Here is a 27,968-nt window from a genome sequence, read left to right as displayed (position 1 = left end):
GCCCACGCTGCCCACGCATGCCAACATGGATAGTGGAGGTATGAACTATCCATGTTGGCATGGCGTTAACTTCGTTTATTTTACTTAGTTTGTGGCGAGCGTAACCCGGAAGTAGCGCGGCGCCATGCTGGCGCCGTGAAAGTAAAGAAGTACCGCAAAAAGTTTACCTCTTCTTCAGGCGAACTTCAGTGGTAGAATGAAATAGGTGGAAGTACAGTAAACCTGATGTTTGTGAAGAATTGTGTCTTTCTGCAAGAATCTGTACCTGCAGCGGTCGCTGCCTGTTGACGAACCACCGAAGTCAGAATGGGCAATGAGTGAGCCGTCCGCCACAAGCCGTCAGTGGTGTTAACAATCTGCGCAGACTTGTTCCAAGCCGTCGGCGATGGGAAGACGGACACGATGAAGCTGTCTGTCACAGGTGGCTGATGCAGGTATTCGATACAAGCGTGCAGCAGACAATGTAGGCCGTCAGTGCGACCTCAGCCCAGCACAGCGGGTTTTATCAGTATGTCTGAAGGAGTTTAAACCCCATGGGGTACAGAAAAGCCTCAGTCCTCGGCGCGTTTCTCCGCTACTAACTGGCCAACAGTTATGGATAAGCAGCGGGAAATATTAGCACTTTATGCTAATTAGGGGTTATTCTGGTCCCGATGTTTTGGGGACTGCGCATGCACAGCGCCCCTTTGCAAATGGCTTTGGGGATTAGCATAGTTGCCAAGCTGATCGCAAGCATCAGGGCATGCCGGGGGAAGGAATGGGGCTAGCGCATGGGAAAGCCCAGCGTTTTATGGGAATCCCCATAAAAACGCTGGGTGTTTCCATGGGTGCGTGGGCAGACCGATGCCTGCCATCTTCATTCGCACACGCAAATAAAAGTCAGTTTTCACTGACTTCTATTCGCAAAGGCAGGAGAAATCCCTGCAGCAGATTTTTCCTGCACTGGAGGCATGTGTTTTCGTTACCGAGGGGAATCGGGGGCGGGGGTGTTCGAAAGAGATGTCCGCAGCATATCGCGCCAACCTGAATCGGTCCCTAACTGTCATGCACACATCATATCGTTTATATAAGTTAAACAAAATCATCGATGTGATATAAATGGTTTTATTAAGTCACAAGTATGAAACATGAAACACAAGTACAGAAGACAATGCTGCACCCCAGAGGCCAGCTTTGGTAGTGCACATGGGTAGAAAAATTGGCACATTCACCCCCCAAAACAACTCTTTTGGGGGCATTTGTAAATCACATAAATACTTATAGGGTTTTAATGTAACAGAACGACAGAAATAATACAGTATCTGCCCTACACTGTTCTATCAAGGTAAAGATTTGGGAAGATTGAAGTATAAATAACAGTTATTAAAGCAAAATGGTGCAAAAACATGCAAAAAATACATTTATCTATCACAGTACAGTAAGTAATACAAATTGTTGAAGGTATTAAAAACCCTATAACGCGTTACTCTACAGGTTCTTAAAACTTTACCAGGAGGACATAGAAATGAAGTGGTTATCCAGGCCTGATTGCTGTTATGCGAAAAGTGGATCAATTATCGAACAACTGCGCACGTGTAGAGTGCATGCACGTGGCTAAACTGGAATAAAAATAAGCAATGTCTTTCTTCACAATTCCCTCGCAACTTGACTGACGGGAAGCCGGTGTTTGGGGGTGGTACCTGGACGTTTTCTGGGAGTGTCCAGAAAAACTAAGGCGTGCCCAGGTGTTTTACGGGAGGGTGTTTGACGTCGGCTCCGGCCTCAATCAGCCTGATTCTGTTGCACCCTTCTGTTGTGGGTCAGAGTTACGCACACATGCACTGACAGGAAAAATCACCCCATGGCGGGATTTCACTCTGTCTGGGTGGTGACTAAAGGCCCCCCTACATTAGGCCGACTTGTCCTTAGGACAAGTCGGACCCAGTCCTCCTGTGAGCCGCCCGGGGGCTCCCCGGGAGGCTCACATACAATTTGGCACTTGCTTGTGATTTATCACATGTAACGGGGAGCTGCAGCGGGCGGTGAGGAGCAGGGGGAGGGCGGTCATCATCATCATCTGACTGTCAAATGACTGGCCATTCTCAGCCAATCAGAGAACGGTCAGTCATTTGACAGGTTGTTTTAAAAATCTAATGACCGCCACTGCACTGCCCATCCTGCTGATTATATCTGCGCTCACCGCCCAGCCAGGTCAGGACTCGCGGCCCGCTGCACGCCCTGGTGTCCTGCAGATGATTATGACTGCACGCCCGCCCCACTGCTCCCCCGCAACATTGCTCTCCCGGTCAGGCCTATATGGAGGGAGGTCAGACGTGATCTTATGTGCAGACCGTCCGACCTCCCTGATCCAGTCCGATGCGCACGGGACCGCGCATCAGATTAGCTCAGATGTCACATACCTGCGATTTTGGGATGATTTCACCCGGTTATCGGCCCAAAATGCTGACATCGGATGAAATCGGCCCAAAAATTGCATAGTGAATGGGGGCCTTTACTGATCACACAGCAGTGATTCAGACCAAAACGCCGCCCCCTGCCACCCCACACACTGTGAGCGGCTGCACACAGAAAGATATCCATTCACCTCCGAATCCTGTGATCGCACAGAGGGCCGGCGCATGGGCGGTGCTCTGAGGACAGCCAGGGCTCCGAACTTGCAGCCCTGTGATTAGGGCTGAATTGGTCCCTGAATCTTGATGAGAGGAGCTCAGGGCCTGATTCAGTCCTGTTCCCTAGGCTGCTTATATTCGTGCCGAGTGAGTAAACACCGCCAAGCTGCACGTACACCCCCCTTGACCGAACGAATCCCGGCATTACATGGAAGGGGATGGGTACGCTAACACACCCGCTCGCAAACGGTCTCTCACCATCATATGATTTCTCCAGCCTTTGGTCTGAAAAAGTCTATGATGCCCGCTATCTTCCCAATTGAGGTCATGTGACATCAGCCACCCGCCCGAGAATGCATGGGTTCATCCAGCGCTTCCATGGGCGTGCCCACCGTTTTTGAGGGCACTCCCATAAAATGCTGGGCTGTCCCCTGCGGCCACCATTGATTAAACACCCCGGTGAGTGTCAAGCTGCATATTCACCATCAGGGCCGAGGCTGGATTTGTACCTGAGGGGTAGATTTATGATGTGGTGAAGCGGGGCATCTGCGCTATCCGCCTGCGCTAAAGCAGGGGATAGCGCTTCCCCTGATGTATGAAACCCACAAAGCGGGTGATTATCGTGTGGCGGTATGGGGGTGGAGGGCTAACGTCTGTGCATTGAGCTCCAGACTCATACCTTATTTATGAAGCTGGCCGCGCGCTTCTTCTTTGTGCTCTGTTTACATCGACAGAATTTTCTGGCGCTGTGGGTCTCCTGTAAGAAGTTAGGTGCCGCTTGTTGGTCTCCGGCGGCTTCAAATTAAAACTGCGCATGCGCCGGGTATACACAGCATCCCAGCATCGCCTGGGAACATTACCCGGCGCATGAGCAGTTTTAATTTGAAGCCGCCGGAGACCATCAAGCGGCACCTTACATGGAAAATTGCGCATGCGCCGGGTACGTTTTGTGAGAAAAAGTATCCTGTGCATGCGCAGATAACAGGCGGACGGCAGCGCAGGAAACGTTATGGGAGGCAGCGTATCCCCGGCAGCAGGGGATAACGCACTCCCATAACGAAGTTCACTCTAATGATAAATTTGGGCGAATTGCAGGGGAGCTTCACCACGATAAAGTGGTGAAGCGAACCTGCGCCCATAAGGAACGTTAGGGCACAATTGATAAATCTACCCCTCAATCACCCCGTCTTTGTCCAGAGTTGCACTGAACAGCTCATTTCTGATTCAGCACATCAGTATGAGGATCTGAGCAACTAGCAGTCGGTCCGTCTTTTCTTCTGCTAATAAGGAATGTTCTTGTACATTGCACTAATTCACAGCACAATTATTATTTTTTTTACAATACTATCAAACAACAATAAAAACTCTATATAATATCAGCGCACGACATAAAAAGGTTCACATCAAAAACGACAGTCTAAAGATGGATGGATCTTATTAGAGCGGCTCCTGACACGCCATGCGCCGTCTGCCAGAAAGGTGTGCGCGCACACGGGACACGCACACGCCCGGCCCCATCAGTATACTTTACTCTTACATACATACCAAAATATATCCACTCAGGTTTTTGTTTTATAAACATCTGGCTTTCACTAGACGTAATATTCACAGTATCGGTAATTCCTGCAGTCAGTCTTTGCCGGCGTTATTCTCTAGGCTGCAGGACACCAGAGATTTTGAGGCTACATTGGACTATGATGCTGCTCTTCGCAAGATGGTGACACAGCCGTGATAGCTGGCACAGCGTTGTAGGGGGGGCTCCGCATCAACTCGCCCACTTTTGGGGTCAAACACGGAGGCTCTTTCCGTCTCCTCGCCATTTTCATCCCTACCGCCCAGGATGTAGATCTTCCCGCCACAAATAGTTACACCGCAACTTTCCTGTGTACGTATAAACATGGATATTGTTAGAGCAGGCTGCAGACAACCCAGCAATCAGGAATACTTCACTAATACCCCTTTCACACCGGCCACCCGGCATTTTTGACTGCTGGGTCATTTTGCCGGGTGCAGCCTAGCCCCAGTTCACACCACCCACAAATTACGGGGTTAAAGCTTTTCAACCCAGCAACACCACCTACTATACTCTAGTAGCACTGGGAGAGTGGAGAGGATGCACCACCTACTGTACTCTAGTAGCACTGGGAGAGTGGGGAGGATGCACCACCTACTGTACTCTAGTAGCACTGGAATAGTAGGGAGAATGCACCACCTACTGTACTCTAGTGGCACCAGGAGAGTGGGGAGAATGCACCACCTACTGTACTCTAGTAGCACTGGGAGAGTGGAGAGGATACACTGTCTACTGTACTCTAGTAGCACTGGGATACTAGGGAGAATGCACCGCCTACTGTACTCTAGTAGCACTGGGAGAGTGGGGAGAATGCACCGCCTACGGTACTCTAGTATCACTGGGAAAGTGGGGAGGATGCACCGCCTACTGTACTCTAGTAGCACCGGGAGAGTGGGGAAGATGCACCGCCTACTGTACTCTAGTAGCACTGGGATAGTAGGGAGAATGCACTGCCTACTGTACTGTAGTAACAGCAGGAGAGTGGAGAGGATGCACCGTCTACAGTACTCTAGTAGCACTGGGAGAGTGAAGAGAATGCAACACCTACTGTACTCTAGTAGCACTGGGAGAGTGGGGAGGATGCACCGCCTACTGTACTCTCGTAGCACTGGGAGAGTGGGGAAGATGCACCTCCTACTCTACTCTAGTAGCACTGGGATAGTAGGGAGAATGCACTGCCTACTGTACTGTAGTAGCAGCAGGAGAGTGGAGAGGATGCACCGTCTACTGTACTCTAGTAGCACTGGGAGAGAATGCAACACCTACTATGCTCTAGTAGCACTGGGAGAGTGGAGAGGATGCACCGTCTACTGTACTCTAGTAGCACTGGGATAGTAGGGAGAATGCACCGCCTACTGAACTATATTAGCACTGGGAGAGTGGGGAGAATGCACCGCCTACTGTACTCTAGTAGCACTGGGAGAGTGGGGAGGATGCACCGCCTACTGTACTCTCGTAGCACTGGGAGAGTGGGGAAGATGCACCTCCTACTCTACTCTAGTAGCACTAGGATAGTAGGGAGAATGCACTGCCTACTGTACTGTAGTAGCAGCAAGAGAGTGGAGAGGATGCACCGTCTACTGTACTCTAGTAGCACTGGGAGAGAATGCAACACCTACTATGCTCTAGTAGCACTGGGAGAGTGGAGAGGATGCACCGTCTACTGTACTCTATTAGCACTGGGATAGTAGGGAGAATGCACCGCCTACTGAACTATAGTAGCACTGGGAGAGTGGGGAGAATGCACCGCCTACTGTACTCTAGTAGCACTGGGATAGTAGGGAGAATGCACGGCCTACTGTACTGTAGTAGCAGCAGGAGAGTGGAGAGGATGCACCACCTACTGTACTCTAGTAGCACTGGGAGAGTGGGGAAGATGCACCTCCTACTCTACTCTAGTAGCACTAGGATAGTAGGGAGAATGCACTGCCTACTGTACTGTAGTAGCAGCAGGAGAGTGGAGAGGATGCACCGTCTACTGTACTCTAGTAGCACTGGGAGAGAATGCAACACCTACTATGCTCTAGTAGCACTGGGAGAGTGGAGAGGATGCACCGTCTACTGTACTCTATTAGCACTGGGATAGTAGGGAGAATGCACCGCCTACTGAACTATAGTAGCACTGGGAGAGTGGGGAGAATGCACCGCCTACTGTACTCTAGTAGCACTGGGATAGTAGGGAGAATGCACGGCCTACTGTACTGTAGTAGCAGCAGGAGAGTGGAGAGGATGCACTGTCTACTGTACTCTAGTGGCACTGGGAGAGAATGCAACACCTACTATGCTCTAGTAGGACTGGGAGAGGGGAGAATGCACCACCTACTGTACTCTAGTAGCACTGGGAGAGTGGAGAGGATGCACCGTCTACTGTACTCTAGTAGCACTGGGATAGTAGGGAGAATGGGAGTACTCTAGTAGCACTGGGATAGTAGGGAGAATGCACTGCCTACTGTACTGTAGTAGCAGCAGGAGAGTGGAGAGGATGCACCGTCTACTGTACTCTAGTAGCACTGGGAGAGAATGCAACACCTACTATGCTCTAGTAGCACTGGGAGAGTGGAGAGGATGCACCGTCTACTGTACTCTAGTAGCACTGGGATAGTAGGGAGAATGCACCGCCTACTGAACTATATTAGCACTGGGAGAGTGGGGAGAATGCACCGCCTACTGTACTCTAGTAGCACTGGGAGAGTGGGGAGGATGCACCGCCTACTGTACTCTCGTAGCACTGGGAGAGTGGGGAAGATGCACCTCCTACTCTACTCTAGTAGCACTAGGATAGTAGGGAGAATGCACTGCCTACTGTACTGTAGTAGCAGCAAGAGAGTGGAGAGGATGCACCGTCTACTGTACTCTAGTAGCACTGGGAGAGAATGCAACACCTACTATGCTCTAGTAGCACTGGGAGAGTGGAGAGGATGCACCGTCTACTGTACTCTATTAGCACTGGGATAGTAGGGAGAATGCACCGCCTACTGAACTATAGTAGCACTGGGAGAGTGGGGAGAATGCACCGCCTACTGTACTCTAGTAGCACTGGGATAGTAGGGAGAATGCACGGCCTACTGTACTGTAGTAGCAGCAGGAGAGTGGAGAGGATGCACTGTCTACTGTACTCTAGTGGCACTGGGAGAGAATGCAACACCTACTATGCTCTAGTAGGACTGGGAGAGGGGAGAATGCACCACCTACTGTACTCTAGTAGCACTGGGAGAGTGGAGAGGATGCACCGTCTACTGTACTCTAGTAGCACTGGGATAGTAGGGAGAATGCACCGCCTACTGTACTATAGTAGCACTGGGAGAGTGGGGAGAATGCACCGCCTACTGTACTCTAGTAGCACTGGGAGAGTGGGGAGGATGCACCGCCTACTATACTCTAGTAGCACTGGGATAGTAGGGAGAATGCACTGCCTACTGTACTTTAGTAGCATCAGGAGAGTGGAGAGGATGCACCACCTACTGTACTCTAGTAGCACTGGCAGAGTGGGGAGAATGCACTGCCTACTGTACTCTAGTAGCACTGGAAGAGTGGGGAGGATGCACCGCCTACTGTACTCTAGTAGCAATGGGAGAGTGGGGAGGATGCACCGCCTACTGTACTCTAGTAGCACCAGGAGAGTGGGGAGAATGCACCACCTACTGTACTCTAGTAGCACTGGGAGAGTGGAGAGAATGCACCACCTACTGTACTCTAGTAGCACTGGGAGAGTGGGGAGGATGCACCTCCTACTGTACTCTAGTAGCACTGGGAGAGTGGGGAGAATGCACTGCCTACTGTACTCTAGTAGCACTGGGAGAGTGGAGAGAATGCAATGCCTAATGTACTCTAGTAGCACTGGGAGTGGGGAGAATGCACCGCCTACTGTACCCTAGTAGCACCAGGAGAGTGGAGAGAATGCACCACCTACTGTACTCTAATAACACCGGGAGAGTGTAGAAGTAGAGCTTGCACTGCCTACTGTACTCTAGTAGCACCAGGAGAGTGGAGAGAATGCACCACCTACTGTACTCTAGTAGCACTGGGAGAGTGGAGAGAATGCAATGCCTACTGTACTCTAGTAGCACCAGGAGAGTGGAGAGAATGCACCACCTACTGTACCCTAGTAGCACTAGGAGAGAGGAGAGAATGCACCACCTACTGTACTCTAATAACACCGGGAGAGTGTAGAAGTAGAGCTTGCACTGCCTACTGTACTCTAGTAGCACCAGGAGAGTGGAGAGAATGCACCACCTACTGTACGCTGATAGATTGCGGCCACTAACATTACAGGGGCTCACAATGATATCTGCCAGGTTCCTCTACCATAGTCTACGGCAGGGGTGGGGAACCTTTTGTTTGTATGGGGAAAAAATCCTTCGGGGTCATATGTAAAAAATGATCTTACAAATTGTCCTGCTTCAGCCGATGCTCCGGCTCCTTGCCGCTGACAAGGACTGACAGTCTCCGGCTGCTGTTTATTAAGAGGAATCTCGTGAGAACTACCGCCGACCTCTGGCGAGAATGTACTTGACTCCCAGCAAAGCTGCCAGGCGGGTGGGAGGGCCACTCAGACCGACTACGGGGGCGCATACGGCCCCCGAGCCTGAGGTTCCCCACCCCTGGTCTACGGCTATGTGGTCATCTGTGCACATCTTGTATTGTGCATGCGATGTGATACTGACCAGCTCAGGTAAAGGGGCCGCTTCACTCCATGCATCCGTCTCTGGATTGTATCTGTAGATTGCACTCAGAAGACCTCCAACAACGTAGATCATTCCGTCCAACTCAACAGCGTTGATGCACCTCTTGGAGAAGGGGGCTGAAGTCTTAAATGTCCAGGTGTCATTTTCTGGATTGTAGCACTGAACCTAGAACACAATGAGAATGTTTTTATAATTGCTGCTATGACCCTCTCCAGGAGGGACACAATGCTCTGTTTCTGGACTCCTCTCTTAATGTATGATTGCCGTCACCTGTTTAAAACAGGTTCATTGATAAGAAAAATGCTTCATCACAAGTGATGGTAATCATAAATACCCTGAATGGAAACCAGTATATAGATTGGCTGAAGATCACCTAAACCACCAAGGCATATAATATATGTCCAGCCAGTATAATGAGCATCTTCTGCAGCCTTTACCTGTGTGCCATTAGAGCAGGGCTGGCCAACCCAGTCCTTGAGATCTACCAACAGTCCATTGGTCAGATAAATCTTTAGGTGTGTACCCAGCCTTACTGTCGTATATCCCAGGGTTGCCTACCTGACCCTCTCCATGATGGAGAAAATGCTCTGTTACTGGTAATGTATGATTGCCATCACCTATGGTCAGGGGCAAATGCAGGATTTTCAGAAGGGGGTTTCCAGAGGGGCGGAGCAAAGCACAGAGATGGACACTTAGGTGACCCAGTATCCAAGCTTGTGGTGGATGGTAGAAATGTGCAGCAATGATGTGGTGCCCTCCAATACGTGGCAGAGTGTACTGTCACCAGTATAGGGTTGTGGGGGACGGCGGCACTCGCAGAATGAAAACACAGGAGACCACTTTCTCACTAACGTTTCGGGGCTGTGTTGCCCCTTTATCAAAGTGCAAAATAAACCAGTCTGGTTTATTTTGCACTTTGATAAAGGGGCAACACAGCCCCGAAACGTTAGTGAGAAAGTGGTCTCCTGTGTTTTCATTCTGCGAGTGCCGCCATCCCCCACAACCCTATATATATATATATATATATATATATATATATATATATATATATATATATATATATATATATATATATATATATATATATATATATATATACACACACACACACACTCACACACACACATATAAATATAACAGCGGTGTAGACCCCTGGGCATAGCAATGTATTGGGTCCCCTACCGATCCTCCAGCAGTAGGGGTGGGGGAAGCTTTAATATCCCACGGGTGGTAGGGGGTATTATATCAACCGCTCAGCATGTAGGGCCTGGACCAGTAATTTCCACTAATTACCCCTTTACTGCACAGATGGTGGGAGATGGGGTGGGAGAAGGGGCATTGGGCTGAATGAAGGGGCCCTGATACATTACTTCCACGGTTATACAGGATGTTTAATATGCAGAGGAGGGGTGTATCGTGCAGTGGGCTTATTATTCATAATTTTCTGGTGGGAGGACAGCTTGCTTGACTGCAGATATATCCAGTTCCCGGAAAAAGATTTCTTATCAATTTTGGAATTAAAAACTAGAGAATCCCACCTACCAAATGCTACTGGGACTAGGGGATCAGAGTTCAGGAGGCAGAGCAATCTGCCAACAAGTATATAAAACTGCATACCAGGTATGTGGAGCTGGAGCAGTAACCAGCTGCTGGAAGGCTGATATCTCTGGTTCTGGGAACAGTAGAGACAAGCTACTAGTGTCCATCAAAGGGGGAGAGTCCCAACTTTTGGAATATACCCTCAAAAAACTCTAATGCCTGGTACACACCAGGACGACTAGGGCCGATCCCCTCAATCTATATCCAATTCCGACCAATTGGATGTAGATTGCGTGGTGATTGGGCCCTTTTCTGTCCTGGTGTGGACCGATATCGATCCGATGCGCGGTCCCGCGGGTCGGACGGTCGTTATTCAGATCCTACCTGCTGCAGGTAGGATCTGAATAACGACCATACTGCCGGGTGCAGGTCGCCATTGGATCGGACCCGCTCACGGTGCACATCGTGAGCGGGTCGTGCCCCCCGCATCATCGTGAGCGGGTCTGAAGAAACACTGATGACCCGCTCACAATATGCATCGTGAGCGGGTCGTCTCGGTGTGTACCCCACATAAGTCAGACAGAACCTGTAATATCTGACTGGGAAGAGCAATTAACAGGCTTGGATGGGGACCACTACTTTGAAGTCAGATATCTCCGGTTCCCAGGGGCCGATTTTTTAAATTCTTGTACCCATGGAAAGAGGGGATTCTCAGCTTTAAGATGAAACCCCTGTGTGCACCACTACCGGTGGTGACATCTTTCTTATCAATTACCTAGCTCACCACAGGTGATGACAATCATACATTACCAGGGGAGCCCAGGAACAGAGCATTTTCTCCCTGAAGGAGAGGGTCAGGTAGGCAAGTATGATATATCTCAGACCACTGAGCTGGGGCACAGGTGCAGTCATTAGTAACTGTCACATTTTCCAGACCACCTAGCTGGTGCACAGGTGCAGTCATTACTAACTGTAACATTTTTCAGAGCACATAGCTGGTGCACAGGCGCAGTTATTAATAACTATCTCATTTTCTAGACCACCTAGCTGGTGCACAGGTGCAGTCATTACTAACTGTCACATTTTCCAGAGCACCTAGCTGGGGCACAGGTGCAATCATTACTAACTGTCACATTTTTAAACATGTGCTTTAAACATTCCTAACGAACACATTCTACAGATCCACAGGTGGTCTGGAAAATATAAACTGTTGGTAGATCTTGAGGACGAGTTCGGCCCTGCGTTAGAGACTGCTTGATTTTGGCACACGAAGAATACCTTGTCCGAGTTCCCACAATCCTCTGTAGCACCGCCAATGACGTAGAGTTTGTTCATACAGGTCACAGCAGCAGCAGAACTGACAGCTTCCAACATGGGGGCGACGGGAGACCAGACGTTGGTGAATATGTTGTACCGTTCCACCGTATCCAGCCTCTTCAGACCATCAAATCCACCAACACAGTAGATCTAAGGAACATAATTTCTTTACATCAATATTGTTGTGATTTATTGTATTATCTATATTTTACATCTGTAAATGTAAAATAAATTGCATGTCTACAAATTGTTTACCTCTCCATTCAGGGCGGCCATTTTGTGCCGCCAACGACCTCTGTTCAATGATGCGATTCTGACCCAGGTATCCAGCTGGGTGTTAAACATCCACACATCACTTTTATTTATGTGGCCACCTGGGGAGGACAACGATGGGCATCGTAACCTCTGGTACAGCGATATTTAATTCCCTCCACCAACCTATTTCCTTTTCATGGTAACCATGCTTGCCCCGAACACTTGAAATTTTCCATTGGCCACCCTCTAGCAGTAACCGGCGCACAAAACACTTCCCCCCCATTGAGGTGAGGAACAGAATTATCCTTTTATTTTATAGGATGTTGCCTTAATAATCTAAGGGATGAACTAACTAAAGGATGCACTTACCCGAGATGTAAATATTATTCTTGAGTGTGCAAGCAGCGAACTCGGATTTGATGCACCCCGGCATACCGGTAAGCGTCACCCATCTCCCACTCTTCGGATGGTAACATTCTGTGTAGGGTAGTTTTGAGTTACCTTTTTTATCATGTTCCCCGATGATAACTATCACTTCCGATAAGTCCGTAAACCTGCCAGAAACAGAGATGATGATTTAAAAAAACAAAACACATTTACACTCTAAAAAACATTCCTAAATAATATTCATGTAAAGTCCAATGGACTAAGTACATATTATAAGTCCGTTAGAAAATAAAGTGATTTGATTGTATCCTTCACTGCAGATAAACGCGTCACATACTGAAGAAGAAAACTCACACTCACTCAGTCTACGCGTAGACATGGACGGGATAGGGACTCTGAAGACCAGCCCCAACATGAGATTAGATTGCACACTTTACTGTGTTTTGACCTCTGGACATCTGTACTGTATGTTCCTTATTCATTTCATATCATAAATGTGCTTTAGGTCAACTTCATTCACACCATACATTTATATTAGGAAAAATATCAGATTATTACCTGGTAATATGTTTTCCTCTACTCCACCATGGCAGCCATTACAAATGGGTTCCTCCCCACTGGGTAGTGCTTCAGAAAGGGAAAAAAAGACACCAGCCCCTATAAGAAGGCCCCTCCTCCTGGCCTCAGTGTCTTTGCATTCTCCAGCTTTAAACAAAAAACATCATTAATCCGCATAACACGTTAAGTCATAACACATCGGGACGGGAATATATGCTGCCATGGTGGAGTAGAGGAAAACATATTACCAGGTAATAATCTGATATTTCCTCTACCTCCCCCATGGCAGCCATTACAAATGGGTAATACCCTAGCAGTTGATATATGGGAGGGCATACTCACGAAACCAGAGATACTTCACTCCAGACTTCAAATTAAATAATAAGGTACTGCTTCAGCCTCCTTCCTTATATCACCACGCTAAGGACGCTTCTCCCGACCTTAGCATCTGATGACGACATCACATCCACACGATAGTATGAATGGATGACCACCCGGCTGCTTTGCACAACTCCAATACTGAGGCAGATCCTTTCTCTGCCCAGGAAGATGCAACCGCCCTTGTGGAATGGGCCTTCAGACCCACTGGAGGCTCTCTTTGCCTAATCTGATATGCTCTGCAGATACAGGCCTTGATCTATCTAGCCAATGTGGCTTTTGATGCAGCTTGACCCTTGTTTACTCCTTCCGTTAAAACGAATAAATTCTTCGACTTCCGGATGCTTTTCGTATTCTGTACGTAAATCTTCAGCGCTCTCACAACATCTAATCTGTGTAATCGCTCTTCTTTCACATTTGACGGATTGGCACAAAAAGAAGGTAGGATTATATCCTGGTTGATGTGAAAGTCTGATACAACTTTAGGTAAAAATTCAGGGTTAGTTCGCAGCACTACCCGGTCTTCAAAAAAATTCAAAAAGGGCTCCTCCGCCCAGAGTGCCTGCAATTCTGACACCCTCCTTGCGGAGGTTATTGCCACTAAAAAAAAACTGACTTTCCAGGAAAGTAACTTAAGTGTAGCCTCTTGTAGCGGCTCGAACGGTGCTTCCGTCAAAACTCCTACAACTAAATTTAAGTCCCACGGTGCCACTGGCGACCTAAATCTTGGTTTGATCCTTTTCGCAGCCTGGACAAACTTGCGTATGTATCTGTTCTCTGCCAGATCCCAATCTAACATTGCTCCCAATGCTGATATTTGTACCTTCAAAGTACTTACTGCTAAGTCCAGTTGTAAACCTGCCTGAAGAAATCCAAGTACTGAAGCAACTTTACTCGGTATTTGTTGGTTTGAACTACACCAGGACAAGTATCTCTTCCACACTCGATAATATATTTTGGATGTCGATTGTTTTCTTGCTTTAAGCAAAGTGTTGATCACTGAATCACAGAAACCTTTAGATTTTAATGTAGCGGTTTCAGAAGCCAGGCCGTCAGTTTCCATGCTGGTGGCTGCGGTTGACGTACTTGGCCTTGGACTAGGAGATCGGGCCATTCGGGCAGGAACCATGGTCCGTCCACTGCCATTTGCATCACTGTAGCAAACCACGCCCTCCTTGGCCAATACGGAAGTATCGCTATCACTTCCGTCTCCACTCTCTGTATCTTTCTCAGTAGGCGCGGAATAACTGGAATCGGCGGGAAGACATACGCTCTGGACATGTTCCACTCTGCTGTCAGGGCATCTACCTGCTCCGCTTGTGGATCTCTGAACCTTGAGAAGTACCTTGGGACTTTTTTTTTTGCGACGTGTGGCCATAAGATCCACCTGTGGCCACCCCCATTTCTCTACGATCATGTTGAACAGGCTGTCGTTGAGCGCCCACTCGCCCGGTAGGCACTCTGTTCTGCTTAATGAGTCCGCAACCAGATTGTCTTTCCCTGCCAGGAAGACTGCCGAAATGCTGTGTACATGACACTCTGCCCATTCCAACAACTGGGATGTTATCTCCATGAGACGTCGACTTCTCGTCCCGCCTTGACGGTTTATGTACGAGACTACCGCCCAATTGTCTGACCTTATTTTTAGGTCTCTGGCTATCAGCAGATCCTGGAACTCCTGACACGCCATGACCACCGCCTTCATTTCCCTGAGATTGGAATGTGCGGCTTGCCACCTTGGAGACCACCGTCCCTGTGCAATGGACTGACCGCATGTCGATCCCCAGCCTCCTTGGCTGGCATCTGTTGTTACCGTAACCTGGTTGACTACTGCAAATGATTTTCCTGCTTCTAGTCGTTCCACGTCTGACCACCAGGCCAAATCTGACTTTGCGGCTCTTGTTAATATTATCTTCTGAGTAAGATCTTTGCTGTTCTTGTTCCATTGTGACAGGAAGCAACTTTGGAATTTCCTTGTGTGGAACCTTGCCCATGGTACTGTCTCTAATGCAGCCGCCATCAATCCCAGTATCTCCATGCAGTCTTGGGATGACACGACTGATCTCCTCATAATTAATCTTACTTGGTGTACCAATTTCTCTCTTCTGGTCTCCGTGAGAGACACTCTCATGTTTTGAGTATCTATTGATACCCCCAAGTATGTAATCTTTTGAACTGGCATCAGTTGACTCTTCTTTACGTTGATCAGCCATCCATGATGTTCCAGACATTTGAGCACTAACTCTGTGTGTTCCCTTACCAGATCTTCTGAATCTGCAACAATTAAAATATCGTCGAGATAGGGCCAGAGTTTTACTCCCTCCTGTCTCAGCTTTGCTATGATCACAATCAGCACCTTTGAGAAAGTTTGCGGGGAAGTCGACAGGCCGAAGGGAAGAGTCGCGAATTGATAAGTGACCCCTTGCAGACGGAACCTGAGAAACTTGTGATGGTTTGCGTAGATGGGTATATGTAGATAGGCGTCTTTTAGATCTATGGACGTCATGTAATCCCCGCGTTTTAAATCTGGGATTATCGATCTCACTGACTCCATCTTGAACGTTCGGCTTAACACAAACTTGTTCAAGCGCCTTAAGTCTAGGATGGTTCGAAAACCTCCTGACGCCCTTTTTTACCACGAAGAAGCGAGAAAACCATCCCTGCTTCACTTGCTTCTTCGGAACTACTTCAACAACTCCTTGTCTTAGCATTTCTTCCAGACTTGAAAATAGCGCCTGTCTCCCCCATGTCGCTGGGTACTGGAGACTACACAAAGAGATTTCCTGGAAGTCTCATAAATTCTATTCGATATCCGGACTGAATTATTTCCAGAACCCACCTGTCCGTGGTGGATTCTCGCCAAGCTTGGTAAAACTGTTTGAGCCTGGCGCCAACTCTCTGTATGATGGCGTCATTGTTGCTCCTTTTGGAAAGGAGCCTTCCCTTCTCTCCCTCTTTGGGCATGAAAGGACGCCCGAGACATCCATGTTCCTCTCCTATAGGCCCTTCCTGGCCTATAAGCCCTGGAATATCTGTATTCCTGATGCTGAAATCTATTAAATTTTGCTGGAACATTCTTTATGACAGCTTTATCCTGGGGCAACCAGACTGATTTGCCCCCCGAGATTTTAGTAATTAGTTCATCAAGCTGTTTTCCAAACAGATACTCCCCTTGGAATGGTAGGGATAGCAATTTATTTTTCGACTGCACGTCAGCCGCCCATGGTTTCAACCAAAGGGTCCGATGTGTCGCCGCTGCAGTGGCTCCTGCTCTAGCTGATAGGCATATGGAGTCCATAGTTGCCTCACACATAAACTCTACAGCCAATTGAACATCTTGGACTGTTTTAATAAGTTCGGACCTCTTAATTCCGTCCAAAATGTCCGCCTCTAATTGCTGGCACCGGCCTCGCATTACACGAGAGGTAACAGCCATAGCAGCCGCTGGCTTCAGGGATGCCCCTGCCGTAATGTACTGCTTTTTCAGACCCAGCTCAATCCTACGCTCCATAGGGTCTTTGAAGATATCGACCTCTTCCAAGGGAAGTGTAGTCTTCTTTGACAGTCTAGAGATAGCTGCGTCAACCTTTGGCGCCTCTTCCCATGTCGACACCTGATCCTTGTCGAATGGGTACATTTTTGTTACTCTGGCGGAAACAGCCACCCTCTTATCCGGGTGTTTCCACTCCTCAGCAATGATAGCTTTCAAAGTCTGAGACAAGGGAAAACATTTCCCCTTCCTTTTCTTATCCTCGAACAACAGTTCTTGTAAATTAAGGTCCTCTTGTTGATCCTCAATATTGAGGGCCTTATGGATAAGCTCTAACAGATTATTGATCATATCAGGATCAAAGTCCTCTGACTTATCCTGAGGTATGTCTTGATCCTCATCCGGATCCTGACCCAGCATCTGCGCACAGGTTATATGTCCTCCACAGAGTCAACCGACTCGTCACTTAGGACCACATGCTTCCTTTTTCCAGACATTTTACTCAGGTCTTCTTTTGTAACAAAAAGTCCCTGCTAATGCTGTTTTCAGCATATCCACTAGGTTCGTCATTTGAGCCATGGGTAGAGGCTGAGGGGCCTTACACTCCTCACAGAGGCTGCCCACATGCTTTTCAGGTAAAGTTTTATCGCATGAAAAACATTTAGGTGAGTGCATTCTCCTGTGTTTGGCTTTACTCTCCTTTTCCTTGCTGGTCTCAGACCTGCAACAGCCCAAACACCATGTTTCATAAATTTTCCAAATCAATGCACCATCACCTGAACACCACAAAAGAAAACAATTCCATAACCAAAACGACCAAAAACCAAAACCAAAGGGACCAATAACAAAAACCAAAACCAAAAGACCAAAAAAATAAAAATCACCCAAAAATCACACAGTTTGTGGCTTACCCTGATTTCTTAGCTGCCTGCCGATTTTTTTCTTCCATATTAAAGCCAGCGGTGCGCCCTGACACTAAATTGAAATAACAATTAAGTCCCCTGCACAGTCAGAAAAAGCCAGCAACACACAAGCATTGATTGCAGCACATACCTGCTCCAATAATGACCACACCTGCATGCAATAATAGTAACACCTGAATGCCTCCTTGTTACAAACCAACTCCCTGCACAAAGAACAACTTAATAAAAACAAGGAATTTAACTCTGTGTGGCATGGAACTCAGGGCTGGAACCATGCCACACTTTAACTGAAATTAGCACAAGAGTAATACTTTAAACAAGAAGAAAATCAGGCTCACCAACTGTAGAAAATAAGTTTTACTCCTCAGCACAGCTACCACGCCATTAAGCATGCTGCTATACACACAGGGACCCAGACGCCGGCTTACTTCCGCCCTTAATAGGACGGAGATCGCTTCACAAGCCGGCGCCGCGCACCGCCGCTGACGTCTGCCTGCTTTCACTGTGGATTAATGCAGGCCAAGCGTGCTGCGGCAACGCTATCCCGCGCCGCCATTAGCAACACGCCTGCAGACGCCGCCGCCTGTAGCTGCCCCCGGAGGGGTCCGCATGCGGCCAGGGAGATCACATACCTCCACAAAGGGCTCGGCCTGCCCTCCCTCACTGCTGGATCGCCGGAGCTGCCGCAGGGGGACACAATTTTTCCTCTACAGCCTCCAGGGTAAGCCACCTCTCACACACTACCCGAAAGGGAAAAAAAGACACTGAGGCCAGGAGGAGGGGCCTTCTTATAGGGGCTGGTGTCTTTTTTTCCCTTTCTGAAGCACTACCCAGTGGGGAGGAACCCATTTGTAATGGCTGCCATGGGGGAGGTAGAGGAAATGCTCATACAGTATTACCTTCTTGGTCTCACTCTTTGGGAGTTGGGAGATTTCCCAAGTATGTGGTACATCCGAGCTTCGTGCAGCAGAGGGAAGCACTCAGGGCAGTCTTGGATGCTGTTGTCCATTTCCACCTTCTCTAGGAAATAAACAGGGTCCAGCAAGGGCAACCTCACATGCTCCAGGACATCCCTCAGGTCTTTCCTTTACATGCTTTTGTTCCCCTTCACCCACCTCATGACTGCTTCAAAGACAACCTCTTCCTTGTCCACCACCAGATCATCGTTCCTCAAGCACTCAATAAGTTCCTCTTTGCTCAGCTCCAGGAACTCCTCATGGCAGGAGACCTCCACGAAACCTTCCAGCATCAGCTTCTTGCTTTTCTCCGACAGTGACGGAATGGAGAGCATGTCTGCAAACTTCATGATGCCGACGCAGTTGGAAGAGTCTAGCTGGGCATCGAGAAACTTCACACAGTCATCTCGCAAGTGGCAGATGTGGAGAAGATCTGAGGCCTGCAAGATGTCCTCTACATTGTCTTCTTGTATCTTAGGACTTCCCCCATACATGAAGTCCAGCAGAAAGCTCATAGTTTGGGCTGATACTTTTTGAATGTTCACAATGCTGAGGTAGCTCTCCTTGAGATTGCCCCCAAACATAGCTCTGAAGTAGGAGCTGGTTGCAGACAAGACCCCGCGATGGCAAGGGAAGCTTTGGCCTTCTATTTGAAGGACAACATCTGTAAACATTCCACTTTGTCTGTAGATGTTTAAGTTCTGTAGGATATTCTTTGCGTGGCATGTCCCACTACAGAGCCCAGTCTGGTGTTTTTCTGATCTTGGCTGTTGAGTGGAATTCTCCAGGCAAAAAAATTCATCATGTACCATTTGCTCTCCAGGGGATTTTTGCACTCTAGATAAGAAAACAAGATTAAGGTTATAGAAGATTTTGTATCCGTATGACAGGTCAACGAGGTCTAGATAGACAATCAATAGGATGGCACCAAAAGGTCGACGTACACAAAAAGTTGACATTGACTTGGTTGACATTGACTGAAGGTCGATACAAGCATAATGTTGACATCACAACTGTCCATACATGAAAATGTCGACACCCTGGCAGTGTTTCCCAGCCTCTGCCCTCAAGTCCCACCACCAGTCGAGGTTTTACCTATCTCCACCCTTGAGCACAGATGGTTAAATCAAAATAGGTGAGGTACTAAAACCTGGGCTGCTGGTGTGCCTTGAGCCTCATGGATGGAAACCCCTGCTCTATGGTATAATAACCTAGAAGTAACCAGAAATAATATTTATTTATTACCAGTTTCTTATAAAGCGCACAAATATTCCGAAGCGCTGTACAGAGAATATTTGAACATTCACATCATTCCCTGCCCCAGTGGAGCTTACAATCTATATTCCCTACCACATGTACACGCACACACAGACATTCTAGGGTTAATTTTTTTTGGAAGCCAATTAGCCTACCAGTATATTTTTGGAGTGCCCGGAGGAAAACCAGGAGTACCTGGAGGAAACTCACGCAAGCACAAGGAGAATATACAAACTCCATAAAGTTAGGGCAGTGGTGGGAATCGAACCCATGTCCTCAGTGCTGTGAGGCAGTAATGTGAACCATTACACCGTCCGTTCTGCCAAACTAATATTGAGGATATCAATGCTCAAGCAGCTTGCATCAATGAAAATGAGGCAGGAGGCTTTGTGCCTCATACCTCATTCATGTCTATAATACCTAGGGGAATTATAAGAAGGGAGTTCTAGGGAGTTGCCCATAGAAACTCATATTCTGTCTATTACCTGCTAGAAAAAGCTAAATAAATAAATAGACTCAGATTGGTTACTACGGGCAACATCCCATCTTAGTAAATCTACCCCTTAGTGAGAGAGACCTTTTTTTTTAATGTCAATACATTGACATTTCCTAGCATCATGAGAACGCCGATTAAATCCCGGTTAGGCCTTTGCTGTTTTATGGCGTGAGAGTCACTGCGCCAGTCTCAGGTACTGGAGCACCAGAATGGCAGTTTCTATCACTGATTTCTCTATGATTACACATTGATATTTAGAAATGACCCGTGGAGGTAACACAGCGGCGGTGTCCTTTCAGGCCCTGCTCCGTGTACCCACAATCCCCTGCTCTGACAGATTATCCTGACAAAGGGTCCTGTAAGTGGTAATTAGGACAGCAGCACCGTCTGGGGCTGCCATGTTCACAGAGGGGAAGCAATGCTGCTCATTTCTAATTCATTGGCCAGCCTATAAGAAAATACAGCTGCAGGCAAAATGCAAGCCTTGTTATTGGGACACGGTCTCTGGCTTTATCAAATAAATCTTAATGACTAGAAATATGCAAATGCACACCTTCTGTATGTAGAAGCGTTATGTTAGTACATACGTATTGTATGTCTTCACTGAAAACACTAACAGTCAGTCAGCATAACACATTATGAGGGAATTTACTAAGATGGGCATTCTATTGAGATGTTGTCTATGTGGGATGTTGCCTATAGCAACCAATCAGAGATGACTTCCTATTTAGCGCCTTCTAGACGATAATAGATAGAATCTGATTGGTTGCTATGGCAACATCCCATCTTCAATAGGACACCCCATAGTAAATTTACCTCATAACGTCCAGCTGGTTTCTTACTTTATCTCAAGGCTGTTTCTGTCTGTGTTTTTTCCATCCCCCGTCTCTGCCATACTAGTCTGTAATATAGATCTGTATTCTCCTACTGTACCTATCTGACTGCTGCTGGTCTGTACTATAGCTCTGTATTCTCCTACTCTACCTATCTGACTGCTACTGGTCTGTAATATAGCTCTGTATTCTCCTACTCTACCTATCTGGCTGCTGCTGGTCTGTTATATAGATCTGTATTCTCCTACTGTACCTATCTGACTGCTGCTGGTCTGTACTATAGCTCTGTATTCTCCTACTCTACCTATCTGACTGCTGCTGGTCTGTACTATAGTTCTGTATTCTCCTACTCTACCTATCTGACTGCTGCTGGTCTGTTATATAGATCTGTGTTCTCCTACTGTACCTTTCTGACTGCTGCTGGTCTGTAATATAGCTCTGTATTCTCCTACTGTACCTATCTGACTGCTGCTGGTCTGTAATATAGCTCTGTATTCTCCTACTGTACCCATATGACTGCTGCTGGTCTGTAATATAGCTCTGTATTCTCCTATTGTACCTACAGTATCTGACTGCTGCTGGTCTGTTATATAGATGATTATTTGCCTACTGTATCTTTCTGACTGCTGCTGGTCTGTAATATAGCTCTGTATTCTCCTTCTGTACCTTTCTGACTGCTGCTGGTCTGTAATATAGCTCTGTATTATCCTACTGTACCTATCTGACTGCTGCTGGTCTGTAATATAGATGATTATTCTCCTACTGTACCTATCTTACTGCTGCTGGTCTGTAATATAGATGATCATTCTCCTACTGTACCTATCTGACTGCTGCTGGTCTGGCATATAGATGATTATTCTCCTACTGTACCTTTCTGACTGCTGCTGGTCTGTAATATAGATGTATATTCGCCTACTGTACCTTTCTGACTGCTGCTGGTCTGTAATAAAGATCATTATTCTCCTATTGTACCTTTCTGACTGCTGCTGGTCTGTAATAAAGATCATTATTCTCCTATTGTACCTATCTGAGTTTTGCTGGTCTGTAATATACAGTAGCTCTGTATTCACCTACTGTACCTATCTGGCTACTGCTGGCCTGTAATATAGATCATTATTCTCCTATTGTACCTTTCTGACTGCTTCTGGTCTGTAATAAAGATCATTATTCTCCTATTGTACCTTTCTGACTGCTGCTGGTCTGTAATAAAGATCATTATTCTCCTATTGTACCTTTCTGACTGCTGCTGGTCTGTAATAAAGATCATTATTCTCCTATTGTACCTATCTGAGTTTTGCTGGTCTGTAATATACAGTAGCTCTGTATTCACCTACTGTACCTATCTGGCTACTGCTGGCCTGTAATATAGATGATTATTCTCCTACTGTACCTATCTGACTGCTGCTGGTCTGTAATATAGATGATTATTCGCCTATTGTACCTTTCTGACTGCTGCTGGTCTGTAATAAAGATCATTATTCTCCTATTGTTCCTTTCTGACTGCTGCTAGTCTGTAATATAAATGATTATTCTCCTACTGTATTTTTCTGACTGCTGCTGGTCTGTAATATAGATGATTATTCTCCTACTGTACCTTTCTGACTGCTGCTGATCTGTAATATAGCTCTGTATTCTCCTACTGTACCTTTTTGACTGCTGCTGGTCTGTAATATAGCGTTGTATTCCCCTACTGTACCTATCTGACTGCTGCTGGTCTGTTATATACAGTAGATGATTATTCGCCTACTGTACCTTTCTGACTGCTGCTGGTCTGTAATATAGCTCTGTATTCTCCTACTGTACCTTTCTGACTGCTGCTGGTCTGTAATATAGATGATTATTCTCCTACTGTACCTTTCCGACTGCTGCTGGTCTGTAATATAGATGAATATTCGCCTACTGTACCTTTCCGACTGCTGCTGGCCTGTAATATAGATGATTATTCGTCTACTGTACTGTACCTTTCTGACTGCTGCTGGTCTGTAATATAGATCATTATTCTCCTATTGTACCTTTCTGACTGCTGCTGGACTGTAATAAAGATCATTATTCTCTTATTGTACCTTTCTGGCTGCTGTTGGTCTGTAATATAGCTCTGTATTCACCTACTGTACCTTTCTGGCTGCTGCCGGTCTGTAATATAGATGCTTATTCGCCTACTGTACCTATCTGACTGCTGCTGGTCTGGAATACGAGTATTGAGCATATTAATGTTTTAGTTCTTTAGAGTGCATGTATAGAGAGGGGCGCAAGACTGCACCTGCTATTTAATGAGAGGTGCTGCCTTGCTGACACTTATAGTGCCTCACACCAGGATGACAGGCATGACTGTATACTTCCCAAGGTACTTGTGTATTATCATGGCGCCCCCGATTTCCATCGCAGGGCATTATACAACAAAAAAATTGCGTTGCATCGCATGCGATATGATTTCATGCGATGCGATGCTACCCGATTTTTAATTGTACAGGCACCCAGATGCCTGATTCCTATGTTAAATGCCCCCCCGACCCGATTTTAGATTGTACACCCACCCTGATGGGTAATGACTATGTTAAATGCCCCCCATTGTTAACGCCACCCCACTATCAACGCCAACCCGAAGCGTAGCGAGCCCGCGAGGGGCGGCGGTACGCGTCCTCCGACCTTTACATAACCCCATTATCCATGTCAGCGTGGAGTTGATCTTATACAGTGAGCCCGAAGCGTGGCGATCGCAGCGAGCCCCGCGAGGGGCCGTGTAATAGTTGTGAAGTAATGCGCGTCCCCTGGCCGCGCTTCGGGCTCAGGGGCTCGCCACACTATATAAAATCAACTCCACGCTGACGTGGATAGTGGGGGTATGAAAAGGTCGGAGGACGCGTACCACCGCCGCTCGCCATGCTTCGGGTTGGCGTTGATAGTGGGGTGGCGTTAACAATGGGGGGGCATTTAACATAGTCATTACCCATCAGGGTGGGGATACAATTAAAAATCGGGTCTGGGTGGGCATTTAATATGGGAAGTATCCCAAATCGCATCGCATCGCATGCCATTATAATGGGATGCAACGCAATATTAAAATTGTACACTCAGCCCGGAGAAAGGCTGAAATCGGGTCCCATCGCATACCTTAATTAGTGGTATGCGATGCGATGGGCGCTGTGATAATACACAAGTACCCTTCCCAACTATCCAGATTTTCGTGGAACAGTTGGTTTTTTTCGTGTGGGGGGACTGTTCCACGCCCCGCCCCGGGGCTGGCAGTGTCCCGTGGTGGTGGGGGGAGCTGTTGCTTCTCTGCTCAATGGGGAATAGATGCTGTATGTCTATTCAGTGAAGCAGAGCAGATGAGGGCATGGCCAGTAGCTTACAGTGCTGGCCCTGCCCTCATTGTTATTAAGAATAGGGGGCTTTCGACCTCTGATCTATTTTGTCGGAAACGGCTGTAGATTGTCAAATTCACGGACGGTTTTCGATAATCCATGGCCATTTCCGACGATTTACGGACTTTCCGACACTTGACAGTCGGAACATAGATTTCCGACTGAAGAGTTAGTGTTGGATCCGAAGAAAACATCCTGTATTCCGGCTGTCGGAACGTTTTAACTGTCGGAATCCCAGACTGAATACCCCCCTAAAGCTTCTAAAAAATTTAAGAGGTGACGTTGCCCGTAGTAACGAATCAGAATCAGTCTATCATTTTCCAGGATGCAATAGAGAAATGCTCTGATTGGTTGCTATGGGCAACAGCACATATTTTCTATTTTAGAACAGTGTACAGTTATTATCTGTAGACTCATTATCCTGAATCTGCAGCAGTTCTGTCAGTGCTCAGTACAGTCAGCATTATCCTAGCACACGTGTTATAGCCTTCCGCATGTCTAGGTCATGTCTAGGGCATGTTCCTCTTCTGCCCCAGACACATGCAGGCGGCCGCAGCTTCTGTCAGACGCTTGGTTTGCATGTTAGACAGATGTGGTCTGACCATAGTGCAGACGCAGAGTATAAAACAACGCAGCTTGTAGCCTGATGAACCCTGATGAACTGGGGACATTGTTTTGGGAGGGAGATTTATCAAAGCTTGTATAGAGTAACATCGGAGAGAGATAAAGTACCAGCCAATCAGCTCCTACAATAACTCATCTTTCAAACACAAACTGTAGCACGGCAGTTAGAAGCTGACGAGTTAGTACTTTATTCATACCTCCCAACTTTCATTGGTGGTCCAGCGGGAAATGATGGGGGCGTGGCCTTTAAATGTAGTCACTCGTGCGAGGCCACGCCCCTGTTTTGCCGCTGCTGCCCGTCTGCCTGCAGGGAATAGACACTGGTCAGTGGGGACTCCCAACTGCTCATTCCCCGACCCCCCCCCCCCCCCCCGGGACACTGCTGGCCCCGAAAACCGGGACGTTCCCGAAGTGAACAGGACAGTTGGGAGGTATGCTTTATCTCTCTCTATGGCTCGATACATCTCCCCCTTTACATGAGTTTATTTTTGTCCTCTTCCCTCAGAGTCTCCATAGAGGTAGATAGTACAAGTATCCATCCTGCCAGTCCATCTCTTTACAGAGAGATGTACTAAACTTTGGAGGTTGATAAAGTGGAGAGAGATAGAGTAGCAGGAGAGGGCTGTGGGGACTCCACACACATATATTACAATATTTCACAACAGGTTCCACATTGTCTCACACTAATTCCACTCCATTGCAATAATGATCTGCTCCATATCGCTCTTATTACCTTTCTTTCCTCTGTATACAGTATGTAGATAATTCTCCCAGTCAGTCCCATAGGAGCTATCAGTACATGTACAGTACAATGCAACATCCAGCAACATTCCTATAACTCATTCTCGCAGCACAACGTGACTGTCACTACTAGGTAGATAGATAGATAGACAGACAGACAACATAAAGATGTATCATTATTACCTGGTACCAGTGGACAGGACAGGTGCTGATTCTTGCATATTCCAGTGTTGTAACAGCTTTGTACCTGTACCTCCGCCGCCAGGTGAGTGTTCACCTGTATCTCCGCTGTCAGGTGAGTGCTGTGCACCTGTATCTCCGCTGTCAGGTGAGTGCTGTGCACCTGTATCTCCACTGTCAGGTGAATGCTGTGCACCTGTATCTCCGCTATCAGGTGAGTGCTGTGCACCAGTATCTCCACTGTCAGGTGAATGCTGTGCACCTGTATCTCCGCTGTCAGGTGAGGGCTGTGCACCTGTATCTCCGCTGTCAGGTGAGGGCTGTGCACCTGTATCTCCGCTGTCAGGTGAGTGCTGTGCACCAGTATCTCTGCTGTCAGGTGAGTGCTGTGCACCTGTATCTCCGCTGTCAGGTGAGTGCTGTGCACCTGTATCTCCGCTGTCAGGTGAGTGCTGTGCACCTGTATCTCCGCTGTCAGGTGAGTGCCGTGCACCAGTATCTCTGCTGTCAGGTGAGTGCCGTGCACCTGTATCTCCGCTGTCAGGTGAGTGCTGTGCACCTGTATCTCCGCTGTCAGGTGAGTGCCGTGCACCTGTATCTCCGCTGTCAGGTGAGTGCCGTGCACCTGTATCTCCGCTGTCAGGTGAATGCCGTGCACCCGTATCTCCGCTGTCAGGTGAGTGCCGTGCACCCGTATCTCCGCTGTCAGGTGAGTGCCGTGCACCCGTATCTCCGCTGTCAGGTGAGTGCTGTGCACCTGTATCTCCGCTGTCAGGTGAGTGCTGCGCACCTGTATCTCCGCTGTCAGGTGAGTGCTGCACACCTGTATCTCCGCTGTCAGGTGAGTGCCGTGCACCCGTATCTCCGCTGTCAGGTGAGTGCTGTGCACCTGTATCTCCGCTGTCAGGTGAGTGCCGTGCACCCGTATCTCCGCTGTCAGGTGAGTGCCGTGCACCCGTATCTCCGCTGTCAGGTGAGTGCTGTGCACCTGTATCTCCGCTGTCAGGTGAATGCTGCGCACCTGTATCTCCGCTGTCAGGTGAGTGCTGCGCACCTGTATCTCCGCTGTCAGGTGAGTGCCGTGCACCCGTATCTCCGCTGTCAGGTGAGTGCCGTGCACCCGTATCTCCGCTGTCAGGTGAGTGCTGTGCACCTGTATCTCCGCTGTCAGGTGAATGCTGTGCACCTGTATCTCCGCTGTCAGGTGAGTGCCGTGCACCCGTATCTCCGCTGTCAGGTGAGTGCCGTGCACCCGTATCTCCGCTGTCAGGTGAATGCTGTGCACCTGTATCTCCGCTGTCAGGTGAATGCTGTGCACCTGTATCTCCGCTGTCAGGTGAGTGCTGCACACCTGTATCTCCGCTGTCAGGTGAGTGCCGTGCACCTGTATCTCCGCTGTCAGGTGAGTGCTGTGCACCTGTATCTCCGCTGTCAGGTGAGTGCTGTGCACCTGTATCTCCGCTGTCAGGTGAGTGCTGCGTACCTGTATCTCCGCTGTCAGGTGAGTGCTGTGCACCTGGAACCCCGCTGTCAGGTGAGTGCTGTGCACCTGTATCTCCGCTGTCAGGTGAGTGCTGTGCACCTGTATCTCCGCTGTCAGGTTTGGTCCATGTGTTATATCTGTGCTGATTCCCTGGTCTGTGAGGAGGATGTGGGTCGGGTAAGGCTTCCAGAGAAATGAATGAAACGTCTTGTGCTCGTCCTGTGTTGTGGGATAAATGTGTGTGTGAGACGTGTGTGTGCCGGGAGGGAGGAGTCTGGTCTGCTCCATACAAAGGACAGGCTGCATCAGACAGCAGCCC

General features: G+C 48.0%; 1 protein-coding gene across 3 annotated transcripts; it reads right to left on the bottom strand.

Annotated features, from left to right (window-relative positions):
* Positions 1 to 1,115: 1,115 nt before the first annotated feature.
* LOC146058204 (kelch-like protein 35) lies at positions 1,116 to 27,968 on the bottom strand. 3 transcript variants are annotated; one of them, XM_083170329.1, is made up of 6 exons: positions 18,830 to 19,368; positions 12,348 to 12,532; positions 11,979 to 12,097; positions 11,685 to 11,873; positions 8,847 to 9,032; positions 1,116 to 4,490 (listed from the first exon to the last, which is right to left on the bottom strand). In XM_083170329.1, exons 1-6 carry the CDS (start codon positions 19,342 to 19,344, stop codon positions 4,302 to 4,304), a joined length of 1,383 nt encoding a protein of 460 aa, XP_083026455.1. In that variant the 5' UTR covers positions 19,345 to 19,368; the 3' UTR covers positions 1,116 to 4,301. The 3 variants fall into 3 exon arrangements, with proteins under 3 accessions (XP_083026455.1, XP_083026453.1, XP_083026452.1); XM_083170327.1 differs by lacking the exons at positions 1,116 to 4,490; positions 8,847 to 9,032; positions 11,685 to 11,873; positions 11,979 to 12,097; positions 18,830 to 19,368 and adding an exon at positions 26,170 to 27,968 and having other exon boundaries at positions 12,405 to 12,532; XM_083170326.1 differs by lacking the exons at positions 1,116 to 4,490; positions 8,847 to 9,032; positions 11,685 to 11,873; positions 11,979 to 12,097; positions 12,348 to 12,532 and adding an exon at positions 26,170 to 27,968 and having other exon boundaries at positions 19,216 to 19,507.

Source organism: Crinia signifera, chromosome 2, assembly GCF_055691185.1.
Source record: "Crinia signifera chromosome 2, ASM5569118v1, whole genome shotgun sequence".
In the NCBI taxonomy this organism is placed as follows: Eukaryota; Metazoa; Chordata; class Amphibia; order Anura; family Myobatrachidae; genus Crinia; species Crinia signifera.
The sequence above is the reverse complement of the archived record's forward strand: the minus strand, read 5'-3'. Positions and strand labels throughout refer to the sequence as shown.

What these genes read in the sequence shown, in the direction of transcription:
- LOC146058204 (XM_083170326.1), bottom strand. Translation starts at nt 27,955, where the DNA reads ATGCAGCCTGTCCTTTGTATGGAGCAGACCAGACTCCTCCCTCCCGGC. An exon ending in GTCCTGTCCACTGGTACCAG is followed by an intron (nt 19,508 to 26,169) that starts GTAATAATGATA and finishes TTTCTTATCTAG; the next exon opens with AGTGCAAAAATCCCCTGGAG.